The sequence below is a fragment of the Aspergillus uvarum genome (assembly GCF_003184745.1).
Source record: "Aspergillus uvarum CBS 121591 unplaced genomic scaffold BO82scaffold_7, whole genome shotgun sequence".
NCBI lineage: Eukaryota > Fungi > Ascomycota > Eurotiomycetes > Eurotiales > Aspergillaceae > Aspergillus > Aspergillus uvarum.
The window spans coordinates 653,558-678,451 of record NW_020291304.1 but is presented as its reverse complement, the minus strand read 5'-3'; the positions used below and the strand labels follow the sequence as shown (position 1 = coordinate 678,451).

At 52.9% G+C, this 24,894-nt stretch overlaps 8 protein-coding genes across 8 annotated transcripts; 5 read left to right on the top strand and 3 right to left on the bottom strand.

Moving 5' to 3' along the window:
- The first annotated feature begins 574 nt into the window (after window positions 1-574).
- Window positions 575-3,112, top strand: BO82DRAFT_302844 (WD40 repeat domain-containing protein). Its single transcript, XM_025632141.1, has 4 exons — window positions 575-955; window positions 1,022-1,137; window positions 1,204-1,404; window positions 1,471-3,112. The coding sequence occupies exons 1-4, from the start codon at window positions 862-864 to the stop codon at window positions 2,875-2,877; spliced, it is 1,818 nt and encodes a 605-aa protein (XP_025495654.1). The 5' UTR covers window positions 575-861; the 3' UTR covers window positions 2,878-3,112.
- Window positions 3,113-3,136: 24 nt separating this feature from the next.
- On the bottom strand, window positions 3,137-3,605 carry BO82DRAFT_398874 (uncharacterized protein; the record flags this gene model as incomplete). The annotated part of the gene is made up of 2 exons (XM_025639062.1): window positions 3,137-3,257; window positions 3,316-3,605. 2 exons carry the CDS (start codon window positions 3,603-3,605, stop codon window positions 3,137-3,139), a joined length of 411 nt encoding a protein of 136 aa, XP_025495653.1.
- A 365-nt stretch (window positions 3,606-3,970) lies between these two features.
- Window positions 3,971-6,260, top strand: pex8 (putative peroxisomal membrane protein Pex17; the record flags this gene model as incomplete). The annotated part of the gene is made up of 4 exons (XM_025632140.1): window positions 3,971-4,044; window positions 4,108-5,105; window positions 5,159-5,607; window positions 5,664-6,260. 4 exons carry the CDS (start codon window positions 3,971-3,973, stop codon window positions 6,258-6,260), a joined length of 2,118 nt encoding a protein of 705 aa, XP_025495652.1.
- Window positions 6,261-6,812: 552 nt separating this feature from the next.
- Window positions 6,813-7,857, bottom strand: BO82DRAFT_371829 (protein-S-isoprenylcysteine carboxyl O-methyltransferase; the record flags this gene model as incomplete). Its single annotated transcript, XM_025637288.1, has 2 exons — window positions 6,813-6,898; window positions 7,008-7,857. 2 exons carry the CDS (start codon window positions 7,855-7,857, stop codon window positions 6,813-6,815), a joined length of 936 nt encoding a protein of 311 aa, XP_025495651.1.
- Window positions 7,858-9,220: 1,363 nt separating this feature from the next.
- BO82DRAFT_371828 (sugar O-acetyltransferase) lies at window positions 9,221-9,984 on the top strand (the record flags this gene model as incomplete). Its single annotated transcript, XM_025637287.1, has 3 exons — window positions 9,221-9,354; window positions 9,444-9,840; window positions 9,907-9,984. The coding sequence occupies 3 exons, from the start codon at window positions 9,221-9,223 to the stop codon at window positions 9,982-9,984; spliced, it is 609 nt and encodes a 202-aa protein (XP_025495650.1).
- A 1,411-nt stretch (window positions 9,985-11,395) lies between these two features.
- Window positions 11,396-19,503, top strand: BO82DRAFT_184700 (putative ubiquitin C-terminal hydrolase). Its single transcript, XM_025630462.1, has 6 exons — window positions 11,396-12,188; window positions 12,246-12,399; window positions 12,477-15,207; window positions 15,265-15,426; window positions 15,484-19,344; window positions 19,424-19,503. The coding sequence occupies exons 1-5, from the start codon at window positions 11,555-11,557 to the stop codon at window positions 19,252-19,254; spliced, it is 7,452 nt and encodes a 2,483-aa protein (XP_025495649.1). The 5' UTR covers window positions 11,396-11,554; the 3' UTR covers window positions 19,255-19,344; window positions 19,424-19,503.
- A 617-nt stretch (window positions 19,504-20,120) lies between these two features.
- BO82DRAFT_351266 (putative transcription factor TFIIE complex alpha subunit) lies at window positions 20,121-22,204 on the bottom strand. Its single transcript, XM_025634382.1, has 3 exons — window positions 21,816-22,204; window positions 21,647-21,742; window positions 20,121-21,551 (listed from the first exon to the last, which is right to left on the bottom strand). Exons 1-3 carry the CDS (start codon window positions 21,908-21,910, stop codon window positions 20,375-20,377), a joined length of 1,368 nt encoding a protein of 455 aa, XP_025495648.1. The 5' UTR covers window positions 21,911-22,204; the 3' UTR covers window positions 20,121-20,374.
- Window positions 22,205-22,380: 176 nt separating this feature from the next.
- On the top strand, window positions 22,381-24,779 carry BO82DRAFT_351265 (pseudouridine synthase PUS2). Its single transcript, XM_025634381.1, has 4 exons — window positions 22,381-22,674; window positions 22,773-22,980; window positions 23,060-24,220; window positions 24,303-24,779. Exons 1-4 carry the CDS (start codon window positions 22,386-22,388, stop codon window positions 24,535-24,537), a joined length of 1,893 nt encoding a protein of 630 aa, XP_025495647.1. The 5' UTR covers window positions 22,381-22,385; the 3' UTR covers window positions 24,538-24,779.
- The last annotated feature ends 115 nt before the right edge of the window (window positions 24,780-24,894 follow it).

The following is a 24,894-nucleotide window of genomic DNA, read 5'->3' as shown; positions in this document are numbered from 1 at the left end:
GGCTGTCCCAGGAGGTGGTTCGCTCGGACAAAGACTCGTAACGGTCAAAGACAATTGCGGAGATACAAAGCGGAACGCAGGATGAGGGATCCCACCTGGGTTTAGACACTCAAATATCATGACAGGAGACACTGAAGAGAAGAGGGGGAAGATAGGGATTAATTATAGAGCAGTGGGGAGGGAGAGGAAAGGGACCAATTCTGTGGAAAGACCCGAAGCAGCGCGGCGGGGTTCAATAAGAGTTCTAGGTCCAGTAGGTTAGTTATTGGGAGCAGTTTTTTTTTTTTTAGTTCTGTTGCAAAAAGACCGTTATTTTAGCTGCTTATCTGACAGGGCAACGTGCTGCAACCTTGGGCTACAGAGTTAGGAAGGAGACCGGGGGGGTCAGGTCAGGGTGGGTGTCCAAGAATCCAAGAAAGCTACAACAGCCTGCAGTCAAGGTAACAGTACAAGTACTTCGTCCCAGGGCTGGCCAGTTGGCCTCCTCGATTCCCTTTCCCCGGCCAATGATGCTTTCTGCCGCACCGCCGCCCCCTCCCCGAAGTTAGTTTAGTTCGTTCATTATTCACCGTCCAACTCCTCCAAATTGCTCCAATGCCAGTCAGCCTAGAGGACAAACACTAATTCGCCTTCTTTATTACGAACAATTAATTAAAGCTCCTGCATGCACGACATGTTGGGACGGTTCTAGCTGGGGTCTTACCACTTTGGTTGAGGTCTGGCTTCCTGCGCGATTTCGTATTCGGCCTTCTTCCATGCTTGCGACTGTCTCGCCCATCTTTCCGTCATCCTCTTTCCCTGCCTTACACTTTCCCCAACGATCCCTAGCTCCGATTATCTCGACCTCTCCACTGCGTTGCGATGGCTTATTACGATGACTCTGCTGGAGACTCCCAGCCCTTTGGAAGACCTCCCAAATCCTACGAAGGCAACATTGTGGGACCGCGACGACCAAGTACGTTTTGATTTTCTCATCCGTTGCCCGTCGCGAAAGGTCTCGTTAACCGCCGCCCAATTTTAGGACTGGTAACCGACTATGGCTCTTCGCTGGTACAATGGATGCGCACACGACAGCCTCGGTACAAGGGGGGCCATCGCATGGAGATTGAAAGACCCAGTGCGAGCTATGTGATTGATGTGAGTCGCAATCTTCCAGCCGGTTTGAGATCAATCAACTAATATGCTCGCGGTTTCTTTGTCTAGATGCTGCCACCGTTAGCACGAATCCACAACCCCGCTGACACGATTCCCGTCCGACACTTGCACCAATCTATTGGGAAGTCCAAGAAGCCGATCACAGTTGTAAGATGGACGCCCGAGGGAAGGCGTCTCTTGACGGGTGGGCACACCGGAGAATTCATGCTGTGGAACGGAACTGCGTTTAACTTCGAAACGGTCATGGACGTGCGTATTGCCGGTTCCTTATCATACGCGGTCTACAATTTTAGAATTTGCTGATGGGATGTACAGGCGCATTATGACCAATTACAAGCGGGCGTTACCTCGCTGGCGTGGTCTCACAGCCATGACTGGTTGATCTCGGGTGGGCAGAAGGGCGATGTGAAGTATTGGCGGCCCAATTTCAACAACGTCGAGACGATTGACGATGCACACCACGACGCCGTACGAGATCTGGCGTGGTCTCCAAGCGACACCAAGTTCCTTTCGGCCTCCGACGATACCACCCTCAAGATCTTCGACTTCACCGCAAGGACTTGCGACACTGTCCTGACAGGACACAATTGGGACGTTAAGTCATGCGATTGGCACCCTACCAAGGGACTTCTCGTTTCCGGCTCCAAAGATCACCAGGTCAAGTTCTGGGATCCTCGAACGACAAGATGTTTGACAACCCTCCATAGCCACAAAAATACGGTCACAACGACACGCTTTTCGCGCGTCAATAGCAATCTGCTTGCCACTTCGTCGCGTGACCAGACGGCAAGAGTTTTTGACTTGCGAATGATGCGAGATATTTGCATCTTGCGGGGTCACGAAAAGCCAATCTCTTCTCTCACATGGCATCCCGTTCACAGTTCCCTCATCTCCACGGGCAGCGAGGACGGCTCATTGTATCATTACCTACTCGACGAGCCAAATCTGCCATCTGGTCAAATCCCTACGATTGCTCCGTACGACAGTCCGGACCCCGCAAATACACCTGCACAAGTCATATACCCCGCTCATCGGGTACAGTACGCACACGGGGCCACTATCTGGTCACTCGATTGGCACCCTCTTGGTCACATTCTTGCCTCGGGTTCGAAGGATAATTTCACCCGTTTCTGGTCTCGATCTAGGCCCGGAGAAACTAGTTACATGAAAGACAGATTCCATATCGGAGAAGAGGCGGCGGAGGCTCAAGGAACATGGAGTCGTGGGTTTGGGAGACGACAGATGCGTGAGGAGGAGGAGCAAGAGCTGCAGGATGAGGCCGAGGGTCTGGTTGATCAGAAGAAAGCTTCTGGACCCCCAGGCCTACCAGGAATCCAGGCGCAACCCGGCGGTGTACCTCTGCAGGATGGTTTCGGTTCATTATTGCCAGGAATCGGCGCTCCTCAACCTCTACCGCAGCCTGGCTTTCCTGCGTCGATGCCTCCGATGGACCCTAGCCGCCTGGCACAATACCTATCTAGCCAGCCACCGCCCCCGCCGAATAACTACCCCCCAACGACAGGCTTTCCCGGCTACCCGATGCACCCCGCCATGTCGGGGCCTCCACCATCGAACGCCGACCTTGCGGAGCTTCAGAAACAGCTTATGTCCCAAGGTATCCCCTTACCACCAAACTTCCCTCCACTGAATCATGGCGGCATGCCTGGAGGTCTGCCCGGACTGGGTGGTGGCGGTGCACCCGACAATGGGTACGGAAGATAGCTCTCCTGGATTGATAGATTTATGTTGTCCTAGAGTTCTGCCACCATAGTATGTTGGTGATTCGCCATGTGATATGCACACATGTTAGGTAATGCCTTAGCCTGTAGTCCCTTAGCCTGTAGTCCTCCAGGAACAAGCTGTACTCCGATACATCATTAGGCATAAACAGCATGCATTGAACCCTGGCCTGCAAGGGGACCGGGCATGTCTGTACTTGAATGAGCATCATGAAGGGATCTTGACCTTCGATCTGTTCTCTTCATAGACCACCTGGCATTGGGAAACTCGATAGAATGAGGACCAGAACATTAATACCACCCCATAGAAGGGGAATCCAGGTGGACATTCTGAAATTACCTGCCTCGTAGACAGCACCGAGACTGTTCCATATTTAGTAAACGTATTCAGCAGCGAGAATATAGACTTTAATACACTCACACTAGGCCAACGATACTCCCAGCTAGGAGCGCCTCTATACCCCCAATGGCCAGGTAGAATGCGGGCACAGCTAGACAAGCCTTCCAACTTCGACATTGCATTGCCACAGCCCATGCTGCGACTAAGAGATGGCTACCTCCATAGAAGATAAAGGTCCAGTAGAAAGTAAATCGCCAGATGTCCCGTGTATAGTAGAGGTAATTAGCTCGGGACTCGCTCGCCGGCAGTAGCTCATAGAGGGAGGGGAATGGCGGCGTCTGGTAGTTGATCGGTACACGATTATTGGCCATCTGATCACAAGACGAAAATTCTTGCTTTCCAGTGAGAGAAACTATACAGCTTGTTGAGCAGATGACGAAACCATAATAGCAGCTAGACGTTAAAATGCCATCCACTTGCAACGGGGTTAAAGGAGAAAGAGGGAGCAACTGATAAGATCCGCAACGGCCGATGATGGCTGCAAGCTTGTTTGCACCGTTTGTTACAGACTGTGCTAGAAGTACCCACTTTTAACCTCGGCAGGTGATCTGGGGTTCTCCGCGGTAACATCGCCGCGGCCCTCTTCCGTCTTATCTCTCCCTCTCGTCCTAAGGACGTCCTCTTCAGCAGCTCATGTCCCTATTGTCGGACACAACTACAATCTCCAGCCCCCGAGATGGCAACAGAGCGCTCCTTGGGCGCTCTTCTGCGGTCGCTCCAGACCTCGTCGGATTTGCATGATGTCCTCGCGTAAGTCCAACTGCATCCGGCTGGCCCCAGAACATTCACTGACTGCCTTATCTGTCCTGTCAGCTTGCTTCCGACGGCAACGAGCCTCTTATATGTGCTCGGAAACCCATTGAATATCACCCTGCTTGCATCACATCTGCTAGCCGCCCCCGCCTTGTGGCATGGTCCTGCCGATCTTCTTGCATGTCGAAAGATCCTCAGCGTCTTCAACACTGCCGCCATCGCACTTCTGCAGAATGAAGAACCGGAGGATCCTAAAGTCTCATACATGAAGCCCCGGAAAATTGAGCGCGAAGATTGGGTCAAAGCGGTAGTCAACGGAGCAGACGACAAGTCGCCGCGATGGCGACATGTTATTCTGATTGGCGGGGTCCTCCTGGGCTTCGAAGGCCAAAACAGACAGGGTTTACCATCGCAGGTCCGGAGGAAGCTTGAATCGGCACTCGTGACGGCCGCCCAATTTGCACTCGAGGAGTTGGATCCCCAGAATGAGGTTGATGGTCGGTGCATCACCATGGTGCTGAACTATACCTTCGAGCTCATATCCGACTACGAGAAGAGCAGGCTGGACTACGATCGCCTATTGCCCGTCATGGTCAATGCGACGTTCGCATCGCCGGAAGGCCTTGAAGGAGGGTACTTTCTTGGGACCGTTGACAAGGATGTTGTTGAGGCGCCGGGGAAACGGTTTCAGTGGTCACCACAGTCCGATACCTTTCTTCGCGTGACGACAATTTCATCGAGTCCGCTCGTGTCGGCCTTGGGTCCTCTATCCCGACTTATTGCCCACGCGGTTGAGAATGTTCAAGATCCAGGGCTAGTAGCGCGATGCTTGGATCAGATCACAGATTTTGTGCGGACATTGATGGTTCAGTGGCGTCAGAACAAACTGTCGGAAGTCGATCGGGCTGAAGAGGCGGACTTCCTCGATCCGGAGTCGCTAAGGAGCACAATCCCGGGACTCTGGAAACTGCTTCGCAATTGCTTGTATTCAATCGTGATTGTTCTTCGGGCTGTTCTTGGGAGAGTTCTTAATGACCATATACTGGCTGCCCATCAAAGTGAGTGACTCGGTTGGAATCTCGTCCTGAGTCTCAATGCTAACCTCTGCTAGGTGCGCCGTACCTGTCCATGCAAGCTCTGCACATACTTCGCAACCTCTATTTCATCTCGTCTCGCATTGGCCAGAATGCTTCATCGCAGCATGTGTTTGTGACCTTGACTGCGGTGGATATCCTTGCGCAATACCCCCACTTGAGCGAGAACTTCCTTCGAAGCATCAAACCCAGCGAGCTGGGTCAAATCCCTGCCCATCCGGCTGAAAGATGCTTGGATCTCTTCTTCCTTAATACATCCGAGCTGTTTACTCCCGTCTTGTCGTCCACGTTCAGCGAGGAGTTGCTTATCGCTGCTGCGACGCCGTATCTCCCGGCAGGCGGCAACAACCATCTTCTTGAGATTTTTGAAGCCGCCCACAGCGTGGTTTTGGCTGTTTTCGCCGTCCCCGGCAACGCGGCCATTGCAGCCAAACACCTACCCTTCTACATCGACAATCTTTTTGCCGTGAGTCATGCCGTCTCTGCTGCTGGTACGATAATGCACTAACCCACTGCCCATAGGTATTCCCCGACAACCTCTCTGCCCGTCAATTCCGGCTCGCCTTTAAGACCGTCATTCAAGTCACGGCACCACCTTCCCCCATCGCAAACAGCCAGCCTCTCCTCCCTTCCGTCCTGTTGGAGGTCCTCTACAGCCGAGCCCTGCACGCCACCTCCGACCAACTCCTCCCGCAGCCGGCGCCCGGCGACGACGACGGGGGCCCTGAGCTTAACGCCCCACCGCCCGTGACCGAGCAGGCGGCCCTGACGCTGGCTCTGATCGACAGTCTCTGCTTCCTGCACGTGGACGAGCTAGAGGACTGGCTTCCGCTCACGGCGCAGCTACTGACGTCGATCCGCGCGCCGGCCATGCACAAGCTCTGCGTGGAGCGGTTCTGGGAGGCCCTGAGCAACGGCGAGATGGACGTGGAGCGCGCGCATTTCTGCGTGACGTGGTGGAGTACACGGGGCGGGCGGGAGATGGTGCTGTATGGGGCCGACATGAGTGATTCGGGGACTGCGGCTGTGGAGGGAGAGGGAGAGGCGGGGATGGAGGCTGAAGGGGCGTTCCTGATGAGTGGTGCCCTAGGAAGCGCTGCGAGGGAGAGTAAACTCTGAGCTGCCGCGTTGCCACGTTTTGTATATAAGGAAGGGAGGTGGGATGCATGCATGCATGCTGACGATTGCTGTGCAATGAGCGCGAGGGCGTTTGGAGTTGCTTTTGCTGGTGCTTTACTCTGGAATATTTGATACCACTCACGCGACTGCTGCACACCACTGCGAATATATTTTTGGCCCTAAGGTGATGTCTCATCGATATTATAGATCTTTGGTATCCGATTGGAATGTACAGTGCAGTACGTATTGAATCTCAAAATGATGAACGGGAAATGTCAGATATCACACAACCCGACTCCCATATCTACTACGCCCGCATGTCTCCTGACGGCGATTTGGTAGTCTCCGAGGTAGGCTTCTGGAACGTGTTTTCTTGATTTTCTTGGTGGTTGGTTGTTGGTGGAACTAGCTACATTCCCGCATGTAAACAAGATGAAAAGGCCTATGGAATCACGTGGCCGGATTGCTTCGCAACGCTGACATCCCCCAATATACAGCCAGTTTCCTGTTCTCTCAAATTTCATAAAGAAACAGGATGCAAACTCCCTGAATTCAAACGAACGGAATCCCGACCCAACTCCTCTTCCGATACTCCCGGTACTGATCCCCAAAGAAAGCACAGAGGTAGTTTTCCTCTCCTAGACACAGAGAAAATATCAAATTAGCCCGACCCAACACCCGGAAAGAAGACCCAATCCCAACAGGAAACGATGAAATAGGTTTTAGGAGGAAAGGGAGGGGACGTACTCCGCACGCGCAGCCGGAAGAACCGCCACAGGACGAGGGCATACGCGACGAGGCAGGCGACGTTCCCCAGGACGAGCTGGGTGCCGATGCCCCACCAGAAGAAGCCGAAGTAGGAGGGGTGGCGCAGCACGCGGTAGACGCCGTGGGTGATCAGGCGGTGGTCGTCGCGGCGGGCGACCTGCACGGTGTGGTTGAAGCTGCTGCCGGCCTGGGCCATGGCGACGGAGCGGATGGTCTGGCCGAGGAGCATGAGGGCGAGGCCGAGGCATATGGGGAGGTTGATTTCGAGGCGGTATTCATGGAAGGTGTCCAAGGTTTCGAAGGCGAAGATTCGGGACAGGCCCGGGTGCTGGTGGTAATGGTACGTGGCCCCCGCCGGGGCCAGGATGTTGGTGAGTAGACATTCGAGGATCGCGGACCCGTGCGCGACGTTGTAGGCCCAGCCGTTCGAGGTCAGGAGGAAGGCGGTGGTGTCGGCGAAGCGCGGGTTGTAGGTTGCGGTGGTGTAGTACTCCAGGAAGTGGAAGAGGCTGAGGCTTGCGAGGAAGAAGGGGAGGCGCCAGAGTGGGGTTGTGGTTGTCAGGAGGAGGTGGAGGGTTAGGGTTGCGGTGAGGCCGAGGGTGGTGCCCAGCAGGAAGGCGCGGAGCGAGATTCCGGAGAGCGATTTCGTGCCGGTGGGGAGGTTGGAAGGGTCGAGGGGCGGTGTTGGTGGTGAGGGGGATGGCGATGCGGATGCGCGTGCGGATGCGGATGCGGAGGGGGTCGACGGGTGCGAAGAGGGTTGGTAGGCGCGGTATTGGGGAGCTGTGAGGGAGATTGGGGTTGTGGTGGCTGGTGGAGTGCTGCTCATCTTGACGGTTAGGGGGGTTCTGGTGGTTGTTGTTGTAAGCTGGGTATGGTGTTTAGTCATGGTGGTTGTGGTAATGTCGGTGATGCATCGCTTTAGGGGGTGATGCGGGGATTTTGTTATGGTTTTGCTAGTGCCTGAGCATGGTTCGAGGGGTCTGGTGACAAACGAGCGGACGGCGGAAAGCGAGCGAGAACAATCGCAGCGCAGCGGGCGTGGACGACAACAATGATTGTTGTTGTTGTTGTTGATGCTTCGTTTCCCTCCCCTGGGACTTTACCTCTGCGCTGCGCGGATTTCCATGGATTCCATGGTCTTGCCCGCCGGGCTTACATAAGGTGATCCTGCACGGATGATGATTGGTCGGAAACCCTGGTCCCGTTGCTGTAGGGCGATTTTATAGTTCGGCCTGAATCACGAACTCTTTCAAGGACCTTCCTTTGTTTGCCGTTCCATCACGAGCATGAGGCTGTCTTCGACGGTCATGAACAGCTAGTGGTGCTGGTGCGTCAATCAGATGCAGCTTGGGAGAGATAAAGCGAACCGGAGAAGTCGCTCACGGCCTGCTTCTTCTCCAACTACTCAATGAGGACAAGTGCATATGGCGCTGGCTGTTCTACCATCAATGGGGAGTCTGTGGATTCTTCCTTACGTGGGAAATATACTTGCTTACGTGGGAGTATACTTTGGACTCTATGACATTCTAAGCGTCTTTCTCATCGATAATGCACATAGTCCTTACGCAGGGCTGCGATTGAAGGATTCTCATACATAGCCCCAGATCGCTGAGCTAGCAATGATCAACAGACGATCAGTCCCAGAAAAATCAGGTACAGATATCGATCTCCAGCACGCCATCTGACTGTCTATGTACTGGACTCGAAGTGGACTGTCACACGCCGAAAGGGGTATCATCCTCCCCAGGCCTACGAACTAAGCAATACTCTAAACGAAATCATGACAGTTAGCATACCCTCCAAGAATGCCGCTCGGCGGGTTATTTCATCGTTATCAGAGCGTGATTTGACAAATGACTTGCCATCGAACTGGCCTTCTCTGTACGGCATCGAATCCAGCAAGCGCCAACCTATGACGCCTTGCTCACGAAAATCGGTATATATGTGAGAGACTTTCAAACATAGACGGCATAATCATAGAATACATCAAGCTTACTCGAACACCCATGTCTTTCTCAATGATCCAAGCCCCTCTCTCGCCTCCCCTTGGGCATATGCTCACTCTACCCTTCTCCCAGGCCCGGAGTCCACCCAAGCCAACGCAGGCAACAAGAGGATACGAGCAAGCCTCGTCTCTAACAACGAGCGACAGCAAGCAAACGCATTGCCTCTCCAATAGCTATGAGTCGATGCAGAAAGAACAGTCTGACTCTAGGTCCGTCGCCGACCTCGTAGCTGCGCGGGCTCGGTGCCAACGTGCATGTCGCCGTTTCAATAATGCAGGCGAGGTCTCTCGACGGCAAATGCTGGAGCTCTGGAAAGAGTAAGTACCAACGGCCTACCAGACACATCTTATCTCTACCTTCGCCACGATTCGATCACTTGCCGTCCAAGCCTTGTTGATAAAATTAGCATTGTGAATGATCAGACCCCTCTCCCTCCACCTCAAGAGGACCCTCTGGACGATGATATCCAGCTAGAACATTACCCTTGGATTGAACCTCCATTTCGAACCGACTATGGACACAATTTGAAAGTGGGCGAGGGCGTCTTTATCAACTTCGATGCAGTCATCATCGACACCAGTCCAATAACAATCGGGGCGCGCACGTTAATTGGCCCTCGGGCCAGTCTGTACAGCGGCACGCATCCGTTAGACCCAGCCGAGCGGAAAGGCTTCAAGGGTCCTCAGATTGGAAAAGAAATCCACATTGGAGAAGACTGCTGGCTAGCAGGCAACGTGACGGTATTGCCTGGAGTGGCTATCGGAAAGGGGGCAGTTATTGGAGCTGGCAGTGTGGTCAACAAGGTGAGTTTTTGGAAGGGATTAAGGAGATTGAAGAGGCCGAACAATGCTGACGCGAGCTGATCGTAGGATGTGCCTGCTTTTCACTTGGCTGTTGGCAATCCAGCGAGAGTGATTCGTAAAATTGAGACCGCCATGAGCGAGTGAATCTCCTTCACATTGTGATTGTTTCCAGTCTGTAAATTGTCATTCGTGTGATATAGGATCTTACGGTCATTGCCGAGAATGTCGATAGCTGGAATGGGGATTCTGAGTACCACAGAAATCGCCACTGCCAGTAGATGATTAGACAATGCATACTGAGGAGTAGACTAAACAGTACAAGCATTCCTTGGGATTGAGCGGGGGATATGATACGTTTTGCGACGATCGACGGTCTGGTGGGGACCGGTTAAACGGTCCTTCTCCGGGACCATGCAGCAAGCGAGGCGATAGACTACGTAAGTATTGAAATAGTCTAGGGGAGAGGGGGCTGAAGCTACCCCGCGCTAAGGGTCAAGGAGTCAAAGTGGAGTCAGTTAACTTATGGAATCAATTTAAGCTTCACGGGGGCTTTTTAGCTGTGCCTGACCTGTGAGCTGTGTCAAGTGTGTTGGCCCTAGAACTGCATCGCCCCTAGCCTAGAAGCTAATGGTTTTTTATCCTTAGGACTCTCTCTGCATGACACATTCAGTCTATTACGCTTGGCTTCGGGCTGAAAAAGGACAGGGATCAACATTCCTAGATGTGCTGAAGAGGTCTCCGTTGTAGGAAGAGATTGATTGATGGAGATAGAATGACAACAAACATTTCGTCACTTTCCGGGGGAAGTTTGGGAGTTTGGGGAGGGGTTGGTTCATGACGAGAACGATTGTATGGCCTGAGGTTTTCGGGATTAGGGGTCTGGGGCCTGGGGCCTTCCACTGGGTTTACTACATATATAGGAAAATCCTACATTCGATGGAAGCAGAACCTTAGCATGGCTAACACAGAAATGATCTAGTATGTAGTAATGAATTCATTATCTGGTCAAAATGGGTTCTCCTCCGAATTGATCAGTAGTGATGGTCGCATAAAACCGCCAAAATAGATAATGTCAACTGGCGGGACTGCCGTTGGCCAGAACTCTTCCTTCCCCTCCCCTCCTCCCAACCCGCCAAATCGCGGCTCCACAGCAACGTCAGAGCTGCTGCTGCTCACTTCTTCCGCCTTTCACTTTCTCCAGTCTGCATTCACCATTCAACTTGTCGCGTTTCCCTTACTTGTCTTGTATCCAACCTACCTAACTACCTATACACTCCCCTCCCCCCCCCTCCCTCCCTCCTATCTCTCTCTCTCTCTCCCCTCCCATCTTACTTCCGGTTCTTCGAGAAGAAAAAGCAGTCGCCCGTCCCTTTGTGGCTTGAATGGGTAAACTGAATCAGCTACTTAACTGATAGCTGCCTGCTTTCCATCCTCCCTCCTATTCAAAGAACAAAAGTTGGTTCCTCGTTTTATTCCCGCTTCTCTAATCTGCACCAACTAAGCTCAATCTTACCTTACTTCCTTCCCTATCACTCCTTCAGTGCTCATCTTCTAAGGAGTCTCTTCAGCCATACCATAATCTATCTCTCATCAGCTTCCTCATCTTTCCTCGCAACCCCATCCTCCACCTCTAGTCGATCCAATTTACTACACTACCTCCCACCCCCCACCTTACTTAACCTTTCCCCCCTTTCACCAAGCTAAGAAAAATGCTATGGCAGCTGCCCCGCTAGAGACCTCTAGCACCCCGCCCGACACTACCCCAGCCGATACGACGCGTCCCTTTGGTGATTCCATGGAAGATAACGACCCTCAATCTACGCGAAAACGTCCCCGTCTTGATAGTGGCAGTGAAGCATGTGATTCCTGGTCCATTTCCAACGACACTTCCGCTGCTCAAGGTCCCAACCACATCACCGATGCTCCTGCCATTTTGGGCGAGGAAGCTTCCCCGTCATCTCGTCCGGCCAGTCGAGTGACCATCAACGTGAAGTCCCCGATTTCCGAAACCATGGCTTCTGCTCCTAGCGATTCGCCGACAAAACAGGCCGGTCCCAGCCAGCCAACTGTTCCCACCGATGGGGCCGGTGTCGAAGCTCCCACAGCAATATCCCTGTCGTCTTCGCCTGCGCAGAGTCCGGAAATCGAGGTGGCAGATCTGGAAGATATGGACCAGGATCCCAATATGTCGAGTTGGAAGCCGCTGGGGGAGGCACTGCGGGAACCGGCAACCCCGGAGCTTGTACAGCTTCACGACCATCTGTCTTTGATAGACACATTTCCGAAGCTTCGTCCGGGGACAGAGTCGCGCGAGAGCATGGAAGAGATTAGCGTGGCCCTGGAGAAAGGTACGGCTCTCGTCTGGGCTTAAGTGGGAAAGAAACACAAACTGAACTCGCCTGCAGGCTCGGACCTCGATACCACAATCTTCAGCGCTGTGAAAACGTGGCTAGACGACGTGGTGAACAACATCAAATCGTTAACATATGCAGTCTTGGTAGAAGACCGCGACGCTTGGGAAGAGGTACCAAGCATGATGAATGGCTTGTTACGCCGGATGTGAGTAGACCCTCATGTACTCGTGATTCCTCAAAACGGCCGAATACAACCTTGGATAGGCACTGATATCTGTGCAGTCAGGTGCTCGTACCGGAGCAAGGCGAGGCCCTGTGGGCTTGCTTAGAAGAATTCATCCTCAGCTATGCCCAGCTGGCCCTCCACATTGTTCGTCTCGATACCCTGCTTCTGGACCAGGCGGTCAAGGACCCGAATTTGCAGCCATCAGAACTGTTGTCCAAAGGTTATTTGCCGTCGCTAGGATGGATACTGCAGATCAATCTTATCCCTTTCTTCCGTGCTATGGAGAAGTCCTTTGGCATTGAAGTCCCTAATATGATCACACGTATCAACGATAAACTCGCCTCGCCTCCATATGACATCGTTAAGCGACTGTCCGAGTTCGCGGCTTGCCTCACGAGCTTGGTAACTCAGTGGCCATATTTGTCACAGGCCTTGATCTTAGTCCTCGACATCGTGAATAACCTAGTAGAGTCGGGCGTCGAGCGACGCAAGTACGGTGTTGACGAAGAACTTCTCAATTCTCCCGTCTACAGCCGTACCCTCAAGGCGCTCTACCCCTTGGTTCGAGCTTTTGACGACAAGTATCAATTTCACATCACCAAGAAGTCTTCTTGGCTGTCCAGCGAAACCAGCGAACCAATGCTTCGCGCTGTCTCCCACACATATCTTAACTTCTGCCTTTGGAGCCGAGAATGGTCGGACCAGATTGCGGAGGATCTCTCCATCCAGATTCCTGCTGACATCCCACCTGATATCCCGCTTGAAGCTCGGGCTTTCGTTGTCTATTATGGTTGGAAGTTCGCTGTGCTGAAGAAGCATATCATGGACGGGCGGATGGAACTAAGAGTACACGGCATGGAGACGATGCAGCTCGATCTTGTCACTGTCTATCGGCAGTATATTCAGCCAAGCCCCGATGGTATCGATCACCCAGTTGTCCAATACCTCGTGGATTTCCTGAGGCGGAATCGTATGGTGGAATATATTGTTGGCATCGATTCGCACCCGCAGCTGATCAGCCGAAGTGGGAACGTCGTCGGATTTTTGGTGGTCACGTCCACGTATACCGACGCTGATACCGACACGATATGGAGGACCGTAACGGAGAGCCCGGATTCACGAGCGGTGTCCGAAATATTGGGAATGTTGTCCAGAACTTTTCATATGCACGTATCTACGTCGCCTACATTGCTTTACCTTTGCTCTAAGCTGTTGGAACTCCCGTTGGCTCGTTTCGATGCGCGAATGATCGAATTCTGCGAACAATTGCTCTACCATATGCGCGAGAAACACAGTGAACGGCATCGCCACGAGCTCCTAGGACATGTGGATGCTATTCCGCTACGCCTTTGTGTGCGCCTCATTCGGGAGAGCGCTGCCACTGACGAGCTGTCCGTGGACCACAAGGCCCAGCTCCAAAAGTTTGCGGCCCATCAACTCAGTGCTTTTATGGATATTGGTCTGAGTGAGTCCGACAAAATGGAAACCTACGAGCTTTGCATCCAAGACTTAGCCAAGATGAACGAATTTACGGCTGGCAGTATTCAGGCCTTGAATGCTCTTCTCGCGAATAATGACAATCAAAGCGTCCGCAAGCTTGCCGAGGATTTCGATTTGACGCGCTTGGTGATAATCGAACTTACAAAAGCAGTGGCCGATCAACAAATCGATATTGAGGATACTTTCTCTTGGAATGGGTTTCTTTCGCGCATACACCTGCTGGCTCGTATCATCGATAGCGTCCCTGAGTTTATAACGGCAGATCTGGGCGATATCCTGTGGCGTGAGGTCATGATGTCAAAGTCGCTCGTGCAGCAGGGCAGACGAGTCCTCTGGGACAGGCTATGTGCTCTAACACGATGTGCCACAAAAGCGAACCCTTTCATCGAGCGATGCCTTTCCGAGTATCTGCCAAAGCTTTCACCTGATGAGGACTACTCGCCAGAGGTCCTTTACTTCGCAAAACATGCCGTCAACTATGAAATTCGCTTCCACCCTCCTCCAGTTGCTGGCGGGAATGAAGTCGTGATCATCCCAGGTATGGAGCGAATCTGGAACATGATTCTGACTGCGCCGCCTGGTACCATTGAAGCAGACGCAACTAGCTACGCCATTGAAGTGTACCTTGATCATAGTGTGATCAATCGCTCCCCTCGCTCTGCAGTTGAAGCAACTCATATTGCGCTGGTTGATCGCTGCGTCGAACAGCTCAAAACAGCTGCTTCTAATCTACGCCCTGCACATGCACACAGTGACCGGCCCACGGGCACCGCATCTGAGTCTAGTGTCCACCCGGAAGAGCTAAGATTCAGCCGTTCCTTGCTTTTCCTGCGCCAATTTCTTCAGGGTTTGAGAAGCCGCCCTCAATATAGCCCTCCTCAGAACTCAGCATCCCTCGATCTGCCAACTAAAGTCATCAATGGTGAATTGATCAATATTCGCTATCAAGCTTTCAACGGTGGTACCCAAACCAAGGTAAACTCATTGCAGATTGGGGATCTATCAACCGCTGCAGAGCTTGTTGAAACTCTAGTACGTGTGACAGGCTTCACCAAGCTGAACACTATATTTGGAGGTCAGCGGATTGATCTTTCTGAGAAACCCGACATCACCTTGCGGGATTTGAAGCTCGGAACTGGCCTCCTGATCGTTCGTCGGGATCCAGAAAGTCGAGAAGTAGCACTTACCGGACGACGCCAGTCTTTGACTTCGGTAGATTCTGAAGTGCTCAAGCATTTCGATGATCTCTATGATCTTCTGGGTATAGAGGAACATCTAGCACGAGAAGTAGGTGTTGTGTTCAAGATATAGCTAGCATCGGCTCTGACTGAATTTGCGTCACAGATTTATGACTTCCTTACCGTGTTTCCGCCGCAGGAGAGAGTTTTACAGCTGGTGAAGTCCATTGAGAAGACTGAAGACGATATGTTTCCTATGGACAAACCCTACTACTTTTTATACTCGGTCCATGCGCTTTCTGTATGTCTTCGCGAGGAGGCTTTGGAGGTGAGACGGACAACCGTTCCTTGTTATTATCTGGACGCTACTAAATATGCTTCACAGTCATCCCCGAATCAAGGCTATGTGTCTCATAGCATCAAAGTCCTCATTTCCGCCCTAACACGTCCTGCTATGTCAGTGGCTTTCGAAGAAAGTGCTACAAAGCTGATGTTCGCCACGCATCTCGTCGAATGCCTACTCTACGCTCTCTTAGTGCAACCGGCTCGTGTTTCTGATACACCTTTGGATACACCATTGATCTCAGATCCATCAGCGTTATCCCGGAAACTTCTTGAATGCATAGACGTTGCGCGAGAATTGCCATGCTTTCGAATTCCAGAACCTAGTGTCTTCAAGCTAATATGCCACTCCTTCGCCATCATCACTGAAGGTTCTGTACGTGACCTCAACTTCTGGAGCGCAGTCAAACAGTGCACAGGGTTCGACACGCTTCTGGTTTCGCTCTTGTTGGACGAACCTCGCCAGCCCATTCGGAAGGGCATTGCAGAGAATATAGCTGTTGTCTGCAGTCCTTCATCGCTGCTGAAGAAGCAAGCCAGGCCTGCTCGCACAGAAAGTGAAGAGGCGAATGTCGCTTCGGACTTTGGGAATCCTATCCGTGTCGACATCTTAGCTACGATCTGGGATGCTTTCACCAAGGCCTTCCCGAAGACCCTGGATCATGCGCCTCACTCCCACGAGTTCTTCGAGGTTGCCTTCCTGGTTTTCCGTTCCGTCGCTGAAAAATCGCCGCAAGATTTGGTATTCAGCCAGTATCTCAAGGACTGGAGTCAGATTATGCTACGTCATAAAACCGAAGAGTTTGTCGGTCGCGAGCTTGTGGACGACCTGATTCTGGGTTTCTGTCGCCTGCTGAAAACATGCCTTGATTTGGCGAACAATACGGAGACCGCGATAGACACTTTCGATCTAGCTGAGCAACTTTTTGACAAGTATCTCTTTCCTGACCTATCGTTGCCGTCAGATGACCCGATTGTCCCCCAGATCCCAGTCATGCACACACAAACCCGCCAGGAGTTGTACTCTATCCTTTGTCAACTCAGCGAGATCGACAACAATTATGCTAAACTGGTGGATCGTCTCCTAGATGTCATCCCGCAGGATTACACCTACTCTCCTTCGTGGTGCTTCGATCGCTTCAAGCTGATTCGCTCGCCGGAGGGCTATGCAGGACTCAAGAACTTGTCCAATACTTGTTACTTGAACTCCCTCCTTACTCAACTATTCATGAATGTTGGTTTCCGTGAATTCATGATGCAGCTCGAGCTCGAGGATCCAGGGACCTCACAGACCTTGCTTGATGAGACGAAGAAGTTGTTCGCATACATGCAAGAGACGTGGCAAAAAAGTGTCGACTCACAGGGATTCGTCGATACCATCCGCACTTACGACAATGAAGCGATCGATGTTACCGTTCAGATGGACGTCGACGAGTTTTACAACCTGTTATTTGATCGATGGGAGGCTCAAATCCCGGGCCAGGAAGAGAAAAAGAAATTCCGCTCGTTTTACGGCGGTCAACTTGTGCAGCAAATAAAGTCCAAGGAATGCCCCCATATTTCCGAGCGTCTGGAGCCATTCTCAGCCATCCAGTGCGAGATCAAGGGCAAAGCAAGCCTTGAAGAGAGCTTGCAAGCCTACGTCGAAGGAGAAATTATGCAGGGTGATAATAAATACTCTTGTACTTCCTGTGGTCGTCATGTCGACGCAGTCAAACGAGCTTGTCTGAAAGATGTACCTGACAACCTCATCTTTCATTTGAAGCGCTTTGACTTTGACATGGTGACGATGATGCGAAGCAAGATCAACGATGAGTTCAAATTTCCTGAGCGCATCGACATGAGTCCTTACAATGTCGAGTATCTTGCCGATCAGAGCACGGAAATCAAAGAGGATATGTTCGAACTGGTAGGGGTTCTGGTACACAGCGGCACTGCCGAGTCTGGGCATTATTACTCTTTCATCCGTGAGCGGCCCACGGCCGACAACAGGGGGTCATGGGTCGAATTCAATGATTCAGACGTCACGCGGTTTGATCACGGCAAAATTCCAGATCAATGCTTTGGCGGCATCAATGACTCCCTTGGATCGGGTCAAATGCGGTTCAACAAGGCTTGGAATGCTTACATGCTTTTCTACCAACGCGTTTCGAGTATGGAATCAGCAAAATTGACATATAAGCCTACAAGACCCCATCATTCAGTACGGGTTCAATTGCCAATTCTTCTTGCAAACCACATCACCATGGAGAACGAACTATTTATACGGACATACTGTTTGTTGGATCCTTACCACTCGTTCTTTGTTCGGTTTATGCTCTCCCTGCTCCATGACTCCGAGGACCCTAGGCGTGAGGAGAGGTTGAGATTGGACAGACAGGTGATCACCATTGCTCTGGATACCTTCGAGCAGCTGTTGTCCCGAACTAGGGAGCTTTCTCATCTCGATACATTTGTAGGTGAGATACTGAAAGTCATCGATGATAGCCCGCGAGCCGCTTTCAGGGTCATGCAATGGCTCGTGGAAAGACCGTCGGCGGTCCGCAATTTGATTCTGAAGAGCCCTCATGTAGCTGTCCGGAACAGCACGGTAAGGGTAATCATCTGTGCACTTTCGAAACTCCAAGAAGCTCACCGAAGTGCCGACGATGGGAGCAAAGAGGAGGAGAGATGGTTGAATAGATATTTGGACGCCTTTGAATCATTGGTAAACACTCTGGACGATCTCTGGACCATGATTCATACGGTGGGCAGATCGTGGGATGACTATTTCGAGCTTCTACTTCTTCTCGTCAGCTTTGGGGGGGACGAGGCTGGAATAGTCCTTAACAGCGGGTTTCTGCAGAAATGCCTGGAGCTCGTGTGGCTTGACCACGAGGATCTGAAGCGACTTCGCCGTCATTATCTGGCATACTGTAAGCTGTTGGAGAAAGGCCGAAGATTCTCGCATCGGAAGATGATGGATCTTCTGGCGGCGCTACTGGAACATGTTAACCTCACTGTGCCACCAAATCCAGACGATCGAAGGCGGATATTGTCAGATGGCAGGTACACTCTCACTATCACGGAGAGTGGTCTCGTTCGACCATTGGGGATGAAACAGGAATTACTGGTCCTGCAGAAGATTCTTCAGCAGTACAGCAGTCCTCAGGCTTGCAGAAGAATAGTTGGTCTGTTTATTGATGCGGAGCCCGACGCAGGCCTTCTCGACCCCATCTGTAGAATGTTGGAAGAAGGGCTGAGGCTCTCCCCTGCGGAAACTTGTACTCCCTTCTTGGAGGCAACATTGGTTTTCTGCCGTCAGAGTCCCGACAAAGACCGGATCGCTGGCTTGATTGAGTTCGTGTCGAAAGGAATTGAGACCATTAACAACAGCGGAGGGAAAGAACATCTCACCTTCTTCACGAGCGTCATGACCAGCAAAAACGAGCGTATCGGGCTTGAGGAGACTTGGTTTCTGAAGCAGTTCATTGAGAAGATTCCGGACTGGGCCCCTACATTGCTTATTTACCCTGAAAGGGCTGTGAGAAACATGACCTTGGAAGTTTTACGCCAGACCTTGTTCAGTGGTCAAGATGGGGGTGGTGAGAACTGGGAAACGTGTCAGGCAGAGGTCGCCAAGGAGCTGGTGGCTGCAAGCATTGAGAGACTTCGCAAGCTGTGTCAGCATGCATCCAGCACTGGCGTTGACACTAAAAGTCTTGACTGCATTCGGACGGTTATTGACCACTGCCTTACCACATACTTCGGTCCCAGCGACGAGGACCAAGAAGAAGTCCGTCGTGCACATGGTGTGTCCAAGCCCGCGGTATAAAAATGATTGACATTGCTGACACTGACTGTCTAGAATTCATTGCATCATTAGAGGAGGTGTTAGCGGGCCTGCCTGAGGAGGTAGCATCGGGTAAGTAGCCATTTTTCATTAGCTCTCCATGTCATCGTCTAACACTAGCACCGCTCAGAATCTGATGCATTGTCTGCAGAAGAATGGGAGGACAACTCCGCCATGGCAAGCGATTCCGAGATGGGACCGGTAGCCTCTCCCTGAGTCCCATGTCTCTCCCGCTTCCAAGGAATTTGATGTACCACATATGAGAGACGAATTTACGGTCAACCTTCTTTTGTGTGCTTGTTGTGCTCTTTGCATCTACGGCGTTCCCTTCCAGCTGAGCTTGGCTCGATTAGACACGGGGCGTTTTCTCGTTTTCTCGTTTTCTTAAACTTTTCTAGCTAATGGCTGCTTCGATGGCTGGGTGGTTGAGTGAGAGGGGGTGTTTCTGCTGCTGTCCATGGTCTGTGTCTGCTTTAGCTGGTTTCAATAGTGCTTCTGTTCTTCGCTCTTTCTCTGTTGTCTGTTGTTCGAGAGTAAGATGGCTCTACTTTTTCCGTGTGATGATTCTTGTAGGGTTGTCTGTTTGCTATCTACCCGATCATCGAATGCAATGCCAATTTGATGGCCGTGAATTCGCGCAAGCCTTCCACGCGTAGGTACTGCAGCTTGATTTCTGGGCATACCTAGCCTACGTGTAAACAAAGTGGAGTTTCTCGGAGGCAGAAGCATGCGGACAGTGTCGCATTACGTATCACAGATGGCATGGTTAGATCCCGTGCACCTATTACAGAACCCTAGATTTAGATAGTATGAGTTGTCTTCTGGACAAAATCGAACCATCATCATCATCAACTCATAAATTTCTTGTCACCTCTCTGACTCCACTAGTGATTGTAAGAATTATTTTTTTTCTTCTTTCTAAACTATCCAGCTAGGCGCCAGCACCTATGCAAGAAACATCCAGTTCTGCAGATAAAGGAGGGGAGGGGAAGAAAGGAAGGACTCTCTATAATAGACTCAGCCGGGGGGGGAAAGGGCTATAGTGGACACGAATAAAAAAGAGAAGATAGAAAGAAGAAAAGGAACAAAGATACGTATGACCTTACACATCCTCAAACTCCTCGTCGTCCTCGTCCTCGTCGGACTCCTCCTTTTTGATGTCGGGCTCGACCTTGACTTTCTTTGCGGCGGGACCATCACCGCCGTCATCCGTGGCCGGCGAGGCGACGGATGTCTGGGTGGCGCTGGCGAAGCTCGAATCCGTGTCGAGCTCGCGTTTGAATCCTGTTGTGGTGGTGGTGGAAGACTTGGGCGCGCTGGTGGGGCCAGCCCCAGCAACGGCGGGGGAGGCGGCGCTGGTGGTCTCGCTGGCGGAGACGCCGCCGACGTCTTCGAACTCCTCGTCGAATTCGTCGTCCTCGTCGTCATCGTCTTCCTCGCTGCTGGCGTCCTGCTGGGCCTGCAGGGCCTTCTCGCGCTCCATCTCGGCGTAGTACGCGGCGACCTTATCGTCCAGGCCGTCGACGTCGGGCTTGCGGTCCTCGTCCTCGTCCTTGATGATGGGTTTGATGTCGCCATCCTCGTTCTCGGCCTTGACGAGCGGCAGGTTACCGGCGGCGGTGGAGACGGTGGAGTGGGTGTGCCAGACGGGGAGGGCGTTCTGCTTCTCGACGGCGGCCTTGCGGGCGGCCTCGGCGGCCTGCTCGGCGGCGCTCTTCTCCTCGCTGGAGGTCAGCGAGATCTCGAGGGCGGTGGCGTCGGTCTTGGTGTTGCCGCGGACGGACTCCGGGTGGTTCTTGGAGGGGACGACCACCGAGGCCCGCGTGGGGTTGGTCTGCTGGTTGCGCACGACGTCGACCTTGTGGTCCCAGGCGGTGTCGAAGTCGTTGGGCGGCACCTCGACCGAGTCGATCTGCTTCAGCAGCTTCAGCATCGGGTCCAGCTGGTTCATCAGCTTGCTGTTCTTCTCGTGGCCCGTCCGGTCGATCCCCTCCGTCCCCTTCACGTCCTCCGTCCGCTCCAGGATCGCCCCGCAGTTCTGGCACTCGAACCCGTCCTCCGAGTACAGGCTCAGCACGTCCAGCTCCGTCCACTCCGCCCCGCACCGCAGGCACACGTACTCCTTGCGCTCCTCGCTGGGTGTGTACTGCGCCTTGATCGTCGACGTGAGCTTGGACACCTTGTACTTGATCGCGTCCACCACCGGGTGCAGCGGGATGTAGTAGTATTCCCGGTTGACGGGGCGGGTTGAGCCGTCGCGGATTTCGGCGCGCGTGCTCCTGCATGGTTTTGATGAGGATTAGTGTGTGCGGGTCCCAACAGGTGAAAGTAGGAGAAGAATGTGTGTATGCGCTATGTAGGTGGTAAGACGTACACCGAAATCAGCCGGTCCTCGCGCAACTTGGCGCATAACTTGCGGAGGTCTTTCTGTTGCATGCCAAGCAGGAAGGCGAGGTCTTCTGCATGGAGACTTTTTTTTCCCTCAAAAATTCGCAATCAGTCCTTGTTAAGTTTGGCAGGATAGTAAGCTTGATGCAGCATACACTGAGTGGATGAAGAGCGCATCAACCACGAGGATGTGGCGGGTCTCGTAGAAGGCGCGGACCACGCTTCGGATGAGCGTGTTGGCGAGATCCATCGTGTGAGCGTTTGGCGTGACGGAGGGAGGTCCTATTCAGATGGATTTGCAGGAATGGAAGGCCGTCGATCGAGTGTTGGGATGTGGTGGGGATTGGCGCAAAGTGCTGACTGACTGAGGGAGGGGATCCGGGCTTAGGCGCGGCTTCGAAGGGTGAGTTGGAGCGAGATGGACATGCTTCTCTTTTTGTCGGAGAGGTGTAGACTCGAGGATTGGAGGATGGAGAGTGAAGAAGAATGAACCCCAAAGCAGTAGATACACCACCAAAGGAAGGAAAGAGAAGACAGTGGGTGGTGAGTTGGAATGGAGTCAAAGAAAGCGGATGAAGGAAGAATGAGCAGATAATGGTTGATCGGACTTGACACCTGAGGCACCAACTTGGCTAGCCTTCCTCCGGATAAGACTGGCTGGGCCCGAGAAATCCCCCTCCGGAGCGCAAGAAAAGCCCGCCATGATAATTTCCTCTCCATCTCCAATGCAACAACTACTCCTCCACCACCTCCGCCCCCGCCATTATACACTCGGGCTTCCCAAGTCTCCGAGTCTTTGCTCTTCTTGTCCTCGCTCCCCCGCCGCGCTTGAACGCTTCATTCCCATCCCCAAGCCCCCCAGCAGCCAGCAACAAGTCCGCTTCGAGAGTCGCAGATATCGCAATCACGTCCAAGAGTTCCAACAATGGACAATCACGAAGGAAGATCTACACAGGGATCCGGTGACGCTCGCGAAAATCGTAAAAAAAGGAATCTGGGCCGTTCGGAGTGGAGGTATGTTTATTTTTTTTCCTTGCTCGGAGAAAACCTTGTGGGGGAGGGGGATCGCGGCCGCGAAACTTTTGTCGAACTGACAATTTCATCCACCCAAGCCAGTCGGCAAACGATAGATAAACGCGCTCGCAACGAAGAGGAGCAGGAGGTCAAGCGCCAGAAACTTGAGAATGGCGAGGAGGTGCAGGCGCCCGTCTACGCGACGCAATTCTCCCAGGAGGATATCGAGAATGAGCAACGGCGGCCGAAGAAGAAGGTTGCGGTGTTGATGGGATATTCCGGCACGGGGTACAAGGGCATGCAACTGTAAGGATTTACGCCATGGAATCGGAAGGAAATCTCTTGAAGGGGAGGAACTACCAGCTAATGCGTTTCGTCGCCAAAGGAGCACCACCGAAAAGACCATTGAGGGCGAACTGTTCACGGCCCTGGTCGCCGCGGGCGCCATCTCCAAGGCCAACGCCACGGATCCGAAGAAGTCGTCGCTGGTGCGCTGCGCGCGCACCGACAAGGGCGTGCACGCCGCCGGCAACATCGTGTCGCTGAAGCTGATCGTTGAGGACCCGGACATCATCCAGAAGATCAACGAGAAGTTGAGCCCGCAGATCCGCGTCTGGGACATCCTCGTCACCAACAAGTCGTTCAGCAGCTACCAGCTGTGCGACTCGCGCATCTACGAGTACCTGATCCCCACGCACTGCTTCCTGCCGCCCCACCCGGGCACCTTCCTGGGCAAACAGCTGGTCGAGTTCGCCGAGCAAGAGAACGACATGGAGGGCTACCGCGCGCGCCAGGAGGAAGTCGCCGGGTTCTGGGAGGAAACCGACGAGAAGATCATCCGGCCCATCCTCGAGAACACGCCCGAGGAGATCCGCAAGCTCGTCGAGCAAGCCCTGCACATGAACGATGACCAAGACCCGGAACAACAGCCCACCGAACCCTCGGGCGAAGCCACCCCAACAACAACCGAAGACGACGCCCGCCGCCAACAGATCATCAGCACGGTGAAAACCATCAAACAAGCCTACCTGAAAGCCAAGCGGGCGTACCGGATCTCGCCCACTCGACTAGCACGCGTCCAGGCGGCGCTGTCCCAGTACGTCGGCACGAATAACTTCTGGAACTACACGATCCAAAAGACGCACAAGGACCCGTCCTCGAAGCGGCACATCAAATCCTTCAACGTCTCAGCCTCGTCCCCGCTCCTCATCAACGGCACCGAGTGGCTCAGCCTCAAGGTCCACGGCCAGAGCTTCATGATGCACCAGATCCGCAAGATGGTTGCCCTGGCCGCCATGGCCGTGCGCGCCGGCGCCGACCCCGCTCACCTCATCCCGGCCTCCTACGGTCCCACCAAGATCGCCATCCCCAAGGCCCCCGGGCTGGGCCTGCTCCTCGAGCGGCCCGTCTTCGACGTCTACAACAAGAAGGCCGTCGAGACCAGCAAGCAGCCCATCAACTTCGACAACTACAAGGCCACCATCGACGAGTTCAAGCAGCGCGAGATCTACGACCGCATCTTCCGCGAGGAGGAGGAGACCAATGCGTATGTTTCCTTGCCCTACCTTGCCTTAAACCTCCCCCCGAAAGAAAAGTGGGAACTCCAAAGCTAACCTGCAACAAAACAGATTCTCTGCCTTCTTCGGCCACCTCGATCACTACTCCTCCAAGGAATTCCTCTACGTCACCTCCGGCGGGATCCCCGCCGCGAAGATCACGCCCGTCCCCGGCGTCGTGGAAGAGGGAACTGCCCCGGATGCGAACGCGCAGAAGCAAATGCAGAAGGACGCGTTGGCGCAGATTGAGGATGAGTCGGAGGATGAGGAGGGGGCGACTAAGGCGAATATCGATCAGAGTGGTTGATTTGGGTGCCTGGCTCCCAAGGAGCTTGCTTGGGGCTTAAAGGGTCTGGGGAGTGGGCGTAGATGCTTGCCCCCAAAAATAAAGAATGAATGAAACATTAGATTCAAATATATGTTTTGTGTGTGTGCTTGTTGACTTGGGTTCCGGAGTTGGTGATACAGAACGTGAGTGTCATGCGGAGCCCATCGTACAGTACTATCACAGAGCGCAGAACTACATATAATAAACACGTTGGATCGGCGCATCGGGAATACCACCCGGGCATGAGCAACTACTTCTCTACGAGTTTTATGCAGGAACATAAACCACAACAACCACACTCAAGAGAACAATATATTACCGCATTATGATACATGA

Coding starts and splice junctions, on each gene's coding strand:
- BO82DRAFT_302844 (XM_025632141.1), top strand. CDS start 862: ATGGCTTATTACGATGACTCTGCTGGAGACTCCCAGCCCTTTGGAAGA. Junction 956..1,021: donor TGTGGGACCGCGACGACCAA/GTACGTTTTGAT, acceptor GCCCAATTTTAG/GACTGGTAACCGACTATGGC. Junction 1,138..1,203: donor GTGCGAGCTATGTGATTGAT/GTGAGTCGCAAT, acceptor TTCTTTGTCTAG/ATGCTGCCACCGTTAGCACG.
- BO82DRAFT_184700 (XM_025630462.1), top strand. CDS start 11,555: ATGGCAGCTGCCCCGCTAGAGACCTCTAGCACCCCGCCCGACACTACC. Junction 12,189..12,245: donor TAGCGTGGCCCTGGAGAAAG/GTACGGCTCTCG, acceptor ACTCGCCTGCAG/GCTCGGACCTCGATACCACA. Junction 12,400..12,476: donor AATGGCTTGTTACGCCGGAT/GTGAGTAGACCC, acceptor ATATCTGTGCAG/TCAGGTGCTCGTACCGGAGC.
- BO82DRAFT_351266 (XM_025634382.1), bottom strand. CDS start 21,910: ATGGATCTCGCCAACACGCTCATCCGAAGCGTGGTCCGCGCCTTCTAC. Junction 21,743..21,815: donor GCGCTCTTCATCCACTCAGT/GTATGCTGCATC, acceptor GGGAAAAAAAAG/TCTCCATGCAGAAGACCTCG. Junction 21,552..21,646: donor GAGGACCGGCTGATTTCGGT/GTACGTCTTACC, acceptor AAAACCATGCAG/GAGCACGCGCGCCGAAATCC.
- BO82DRAFT_351265 (XM_025634381.1), top strand. CDS start 22,386: ATGCAACAACTACTCCTCCACCACCTCCGCCCCCGCCATTATACACTC. Junction 22,675..22,772: donor CTGGGCCGTTCGGAGTGGAG/GTATGTTTATTT, acceptor CATCCACCCAAG/CCAGTCGGCAAACGATAGAT. Junction 24,221..24,302: donor GAGGAGGAGGAGACCAATGC/GTATGTTTCCTT, acceptor GCAACAAAACAG/ATTCTCTGCCTTCTTCGGCC.